The sequence below is a fragment of the Galeopterus variegatus genome, unplaced genomic scaffold (assembly GCF_000696425.1).
Source record: "Galeopterus variegatus unplaced genomic scaffold, G_variegatus-3.0.2 Scaffold11646, whole genome shotgun sequence".
Lineage (NCBI taxonomy): Eukaryota > Metazoa > Chordata > Mammalia > Dermoptera > Cynocephalidae > Galeopterus > Galeopterus variegatus.
Window position 1 is genome coordinate 37,215 of NW_007737757.1, and position 7,495 is coordinate 44,709.

Consider the following 7,495-nt stretch of genomic DNA (forward strand, 5'->3'; position numbering starts at 1 on the left):
ATTGCTGCTGCTGATATATATATGCATGTATTTTTGACAAAACTCTGGGGAGTGAATTCACACAGAGTAAACTCTGAATCATGTCATATAAAGGCATATACACATAATAGACTTTTCAACTAGCTGCCAGGAAAAACAAACAGGTACAATTCTCTGGGGGTGGAGCTTTTGGAGAGTTCCAAACCTGTTCTTCTCCCTCCATTGGCTGCTAGGCAAATGGGTTTCACAGCTCCTGAAGTTGCAATGCTGCCATTTTTCAACTAGCCACAAATTGGGGTTTAGAAGAATGGATTACAGCAAGCAGAAATGCTATAAAACCTTTTATTTCTTCAGAGATTTAGTCATTTTTTTTCTTAAAGAAATACACCTTGGATTCTAGTAAGCCTTTAGGTAGTTTCCAAATATCTGAAAAAACAGATTCTGACAAATTTCTGTCAATGTTTTCTTTCCTTTTGTGGAGAGGTGGATTTTTGGAAGTCTTTAATCCACCATTCTGGAAGTGCTTTGGTATTATGTTCTCCATTTTCTTCTTGAATAATTTTTCAATAATTAGTACCTTAAAGATTTGTCAATGCTGTATATTTCTGAAATACTTTCATATCACGATGGTGAAATAGCTTTTCTTGAAATTTTATAAACTATATTTTAGATTTGCTCTTATTTTTTTCCTAGCAATATAACATTGGTTATTTTTCCTCTTTTTTTTTTAAGAATGTGTTGTGTTCATTTATTCCACAAAAAGTTGGAACCTTTAAAGTGAAGCAGTTATTAGAGATTATTGGCTCAGTGGCAGATGAAAATTTGCATTCTTCGATGAAACCTTTCCATCACATATATTTAGATTTCAACAGCATCTGCAAGCCTTTCACCAAGAAAGTTGTGATGAAAATTAACCCTGGTATGCTGTTTTGTGATACCCACCTGGTTTTGTTGTTATTGTTGTTGTTGTTGTTTTTGTCAATGAAGGATTATCTTAATATACTAGTTGTTTATTGATATATATCAAGTGTGGTCTAATCCAGTAGTTCTCATCTTTTAGCATGCATTAAAATTACATATAAGCCCTGTTAAAACACTTATCACTGGCCTACATTTCAGCATTCATTATTAAGTAAGTCTGTGTTGGGGCCCAATGAGTTACATTTCTACCATGTTCCCAGTAGGTGCTGATGCTGCCGTTTTGAAGATGGTGCTTTGAATAGCACTGGTTTATTGACCTATACAGTTGATTAAATATTTTAAAGTTTTTATATTTTATTCTTTCTACTTTTCTTTGAGTTTATAGTAGAAATTGGTTTTGAAAATTCCATGAACTTCTTGTTATTGCTGTTTTATCTAATCCTTCATAATCTTTTATCTATTGAACAATGTAAAATTGCTGATATTCAACTGTCTTTAACATCCAAAAACCTCAGTTCCATATGGGCCAATGTAAACTCTTCAAGTTGTCAACTTTCATGTTTTACTTTTTATGCATGCATTAATATGATTTATGCATGCATTATTTTGCCAAATTGTTTTGTGTATATTTATTTATTAAATGAGCTATTCGTATTTTCTGAATGTGTTTGTTTGTTTAGAGGTCAAGCACTTAGGTTAGAACCAATTATCTAGTGTATTAATTAATTTATGGATATTGTTTGGAAAGCTGAAATTCAAAATATCATATATAAACTCAATATTCAATTCTATAAAAGGTATATCTCCTTTGGTCAGTAATCCTACGGGACAGTTTGTGGTCAAAGACTTGGTAAAATTCAAGGACTATGCACCTGTGGCAATGCTTCAGTCAACCAGAACATTCATTCATAATCATCAGTCAAGTAAAGAGTTAATGAAGGATGCAATGATAGCATTTCCCAATGACCGAGCTGCAAGTATCAGGTCTGGAGACCATGATGAACAGTTCAGGTAACATATGATATTAAAAACTTGAAATTTTATAAGACGTAATGACCAACATGATATGCAGAGGTCTGACCAGCTCTTGCTTTATAAAATTAATGATGGCAATAATAATAATGATGATGATGATGATGAATGTTGTTCTTTTTTTTTTTTTTTTTTACATGGAGTGAGATAGTTGTTGAATGCCACTGTATTTGCTTTACCTAACCTCTCATCACCTCTACTGTGTACTTGCCAAGAAGTGAATGGTATACAAAATGATTCTTAAAATATGCTGTTGCCAAGCATAGAAGAATGATAGAAATAATCACATTTGGAAATGATACAGATCATCAGAGTAGTCATGCTTATTAGGTATGGTTGAGCACTTGAATTTATCTAAGTTAAAAAATTAAAATTGTGAGACAGCAATCATCATCCCCATCATTTTTTGTCCCCCTAAAAAGGCACATTTCCAATTACCTTGTCCAAACTGAACTAAAACCTCCCCAATTAAGATCATAAGAGTTATTAAACCTCTATTTAAATATATTCAAACCTCAAAAAAATTACTAGCTTGCCAATGGTTAATGAGAAGTGATTCAGGCATCCTGGCACCTTTATCTGGGCCCTGAGCCCAGGAATGGTTTTTACATATTTGAGACTGAAATAGGTTTTTGCCTGCTTCTATGCTACTAGCAGACTATCTAAACTTGATAATGGTCCTGCACTTTCTCCAGTGGTCTCTTTACCTTTGGTGAGTCATTAAGCTCACTTAATTTTGCAGCCATTTTCTTGCGATATCATTTGATTTTTAGGCCATAATTGTTTTATTATTATATTAGTAAGTTTTCTGTTGCTTATAACAGAATAAATTCCTGAAACTGGGTAGTTTATAGAGAAATAGAATGTATTTCTTACAGTTCTGGAGGCCGGGAAGTTCAAGGTTGAGGAGACACTACTGATTAGCGCTTTCTTCCTATTGGGGTCTCTACAGAGTCCCAAAAGCAGTATAGAGCATCACATGGCATGAAGGTAAGAGTGTGTTAACGCAGTAGCTCAGGTCTCTCTTACCTTTCTGGTAAAGCCACCAATTCCACTCCCATGATAGTTCATTAATTCATTAACCTATTAATTCATTAATCCATGAATTGATTAATTCATTTACAAGGGCAGAACCCTCATGTTCCAATCTCCTCCCAGAAGCTCCACCTCTCACCACTGCCACATTGGAGATTAAACCGCAACATAAGTTTTGGAGGGGGTGTTCAAACCATAGAAATTATCTGCAATCAAAAAATTCTAGGTTATCCCATAGACTGTCTTACTATTTTATTTTACAAATTCCATCTGCATCAGCTTTTCTTTCTTTTCTTATTTGACAACTAGTATAAAACACAGAAATGTTTTAAATTTTAAGTAGCTATATATTATAAAAATTTTATAGTTATATATTATAAAAATTTTAAATAGTTACATACATAAAAAATAAAAAAGGAAATTATGCCTTTCCCTTTGGCTCACTGCATTCCCCCCCCCCCCCATGCAAAGGTGACTTCTGGAAAGAATTATTTTTGTACTTTTTTCAACATTTTCTTAAGCTTATACAAATATATCTATATAGAGATATAGTGTGTCATTTAATATTAACATTTTTTGTGTGTTTGTATTAGATGATCTAAAAATGCCAAAAATTTTTGAATAAGCCTAAGCATTTCCTATTTAGGAACTATGAACTATTTTCTATATTAATAGAAAGACAAAATTTAGTTCTATTATTTTCTGGCTAGCAATTAGTTACTTTAAGAAATAAAATTAATTTACATGTTGGTAATTGTAATTGCTATTTTATTTTTAATGCATTTTACCTCTTCAATTTTTGAGACAAAAATAAGGTAGGAATTTTTGTCTACTTTTTGTTTATTGCATTATGCCCTGTGCTTAGAACAGTGTCTAGCATATAGTAGGCACTCAATAAATATTGCCTGAAAAAATAAATGAGGAAAAATGTTTTATTTACATAGTATTTTTTTAAACCCTGTACTTTGCATATTTTTAAAAAATTATCTACTCCAAGCTGCAGAGGTATTTCTAGATGTTTATTCTTTAGGAAGATAAAAATTTAGATGTGTGAATCGTCAGCTCTTTGTCACTTAAGGCTTTTATATACTCCACTATTCCTTTCCATATCTCTGTTTCTCCTTGTTATAGACCTCAGGAATTTAGATATAGAAATTATTTTTAGGTTCTAAAGGTCGTTAAGGGTGTCAGAACCTAAAGGGGAAATTTTAATATCGGTGACTGCCTTTGAATAACAAAGCATTTTTATCTCTTGTCTCACTCTCTAAAAGACTTTAACTCAGTTAAGACTGTCTTACTGTGAGCACTGGGAAATTGTTAAAGACAGAGAAAAATTAAGTTAATTTTAATTTTACTGTGTGGCTAATATCTTTATACTTATAAGTTAATTATCAAGGATGAGAATCCTAATGATTAATAAAATTTGCTGAGGGTTGAGATAGACCAACTCCAGAAAGTATGAATAATTTCACTTTTTTTTTATTGAAAATGTATGGTGGATAAAAGGAAGAGCATAAACCCAGTTGAGTTAATATGAGATGTAAAATAATTTTTAGTTCTTTTATTGATTATTTCTTCTGCATAGATTTATTGTTGATGGTTATTTCATAAGCTGTGAGGTTTTAAGAAAGTTACGGATTAGTGAAAGGATTCATTATTCTATATTTTTTTCTAATTTAGATCATAATGATCTAAAAGCAATTGACTTTTTTGGAAACACTAATCAGACACAAGTGTAGTTTCTTGAAGTCCCATCTGTAATCTAGCACTGCCCATGTTGCCTACTTGACTAATTTCCCAAGGATGGATTTAGGATGGGTGCCATTACATCCCAATGACCCTAAGTAGAAGGGATATTTTTTTTTCTGATATAATTAAGAAAAAATTAGGTCTCAGTCTAGTACTACATGCAATAATGTGTTGATGTAGAATAGGATATGAGGAAAAGGATTAAAGTCTGTCTTATTCACCATTCTATGCCCAACACCTGACACAGAAATTGGCTAGGAGGTTTTCAATAAATGAACAAATGACTGAACAAATGCATATATATATATATATATATATATATATATATATATATATATTAACGTAACTTGCTCATACTGTAGGACAATTTTCACAAAGATTCCAAGATATAACTATGTGGATCCTGATTTTGCATATACTAAATCTGAAAATATGAAAAAGAGATCACATCAAAACTACTATGCAAAGTATATTAAATATTTAAGAAGTGAGCGCCTGCAGAAAGAAGTGGAGAGGTAAAGTTCAATTCCTCAAATAATGTGCAACAGATCATGGTGACTATAGAACCAGAATTTTTTCTTTACTCGTTAGTTTCTTTTTTAATGACATTTTAATATATAATAAAAGCAAAATATTGAACTACTTTAACTATTATTTCCTTTGTTACTTTTTGATTTGGGGATGTTTTAAGTGGGTTTTTCCAGAAGCAGATCCTGAGACAGGGATTCCAGTGAACGTGATATACGGAGAGTGTGCTCTCAGTAAAAACCTGTGCAGGATGAGGGAAGCCGAATAGAGCAGGGAAGGGAGCTGAGGAAGAATGTGTTTTAAATGAAATTTATACTCGGCCTGATGCCCAGGATCTCTTTAGCATACATTATACCACATATTTGTTCCTGCCCTGAGCCAAAGGGGCCTGTCTTTGTGCTCCATATAAGTCATTGACTGTGGGTTGTCCCTGAGGCAGGGGTGGTATGACTTCCTTGGTATGGTGTTTGGGAAGGGGGTCCACTCAACAGAGGAGGATTTTCTGCAGATTCGTGCACCCGTCTTAAATGGATATGAATGGGGCAGCAACAGCATGGTCTATGTGGAATATTCAGATATACAGATATATTTTCTTAAAAGACTTGTCCTTATTGTTGTACTTATTATAATTGTATCTTGATTATTATTATATCTTGTACTTATTATTATTATTATTATTATTATTCTGATAGAGAATTCCTGTGTTCATATAATGATACAGACATAGGCTTACCGCCAGCATCAGGTCTAAAGTCACCCGTACTCTCAGAAGCAGAAGTAGAAGAGGAGCTATCTTCAACAGAGTGTCCAATTAAAGCTAACCAATTGCTAAGTACCAAGAATATAGCACCCAGGGAGGAAGAGTCCATGAAAAGAAAGGCATGTGCAATATTTTATTTGGTTATGCCATGAGAATTGTTAAAATAGCTTTTGCTAATATTAAATGATTAATTTTGGGAAAATGTAATTTTTGACAGGTTCTCAAAGGACTTAAATCCGACCCATTGACACCCCAAGAAAGACATGATTGCAGCCTAATTTTGACACCAAAGCAAATTCATCAAGTAATTGTTGGTAAGAATATACAAAACCTACTATAGAGTCTTTTCAAATGGATTTATTGATGTATAATTTATATTCCATAAAATTCACCAGTTTGGAGTATGCAAGTCAATGAATTTTGGTACATTTACAGTATTACGCTACTACCACCACAATTCAATTTTAGAATGCTGCCATCACCCTCACGCCTGTATACAGTTACTTCCTGTTTGTACCTCTAACCCCAGGCAACCATTAATCAACTTTCTCTCTATAGATTTTCCTATTCTGTACACTTTATACAGATGGAGTCGTACAATATGTGATCTCCCATACGTTGCTTCTTTTACTTAGCATAGTGTTTTTGATTGAGGTTCATCCATGTGGTAGAATGTATCAATATTTCATTCCTTTTATATCTAAACAACATCCCATCTTATGGGTGTACAACATTTTGTTTAACAATTCACCAGTTGATGGACATTGCACTGTTTCCAGTTTGAGGCTATTATGAATAATACTGCTATAAACATTCATGTAACATTCTGTAAATGAACATATGTTTTTATTTCTTTTGCTTAGTGGAGATGCTGGGTTTTATGATAATTTGTACCTAACCTTTTAAGAAACTTCCAAAATGTTTCCCAAAATGACTGCACCAAGTTATGACTCCACCAGCAACATAAGAGGTTTACAATTTTTTCTCATTCTCACAAGCCCTTGTTATTTTTTTGTCTTTTTGATTGCAGCCATCTTAGTGGGTATGAAATATTAGATCATTGTAAATTTGATTTGCACTTCCCTAATGACTAAGATGTTGAATGTATTTTTATATACTTACATAGAGAAATGTCTATGTACATCATATATCTCCTTTGGAGAAATGTCTTTTGAATCCCTTGCCCAATTTTTAATTTGAATATTAGCTCTTTTATTATAGAGTTCTAAGAATTGTTTATATATTTCGGCTACAAGTACTTTATTAGATATATGATTTCCAAACATTTTCTCTAAGTCCAAGGTTCAATTTCTTTTTCATTTTTCTAATGTACAAAAGTTTTAATTTACATGAAATTGAATTTATTGACTTTTTTCTTTTATAGATCATTCTTTTGGTGTCATGCTCAAGAAATATTTGCCTAATCCAAGGTCACAAATATTTTCTCCTATTTTTTCTTCTAAATTTTTTTGTGATTTTAGATTTTATATT

General features: G+C 32.4%; 1 protein-coding gene across 1 annotated transcript in view; it reads left to right on the forward strand.

Moving 5' to 3' along the window:
- LOC103610713 (chromosome unknown open reading frame, human CXorf22) overlaps positions 1-6,344 on the forward strand; it is a gene marked incomplete at its 5' end in the record, with an annotated part of 39,180 nt that extends 32,836 nt beyond the window's left edge. The window contains 5 exons of the mRNA XM_008594821.1: positions 712-898; positions 1,698-1,911; positions 5,079-5,231; positions 5,937-6,123; positions 6,222-6,344. Coding sequence (XP_008593043.1) covers positions 712-898; positions 1,698-1,911; positions 5,079-5,231; positions 5,937-6,123; positions 6,222-6,344 — 864 coding nt within the window. The remainder of the gene's footprint in view (positions 1-711; positions 899-1,697; positions 1,912-5,078; positions 5,232-5,936; positions 6,124-6,221) is intronic.
- Between the last annotated feature and the right edge of the window lie 1,151 nt (positions 6,345-7,495).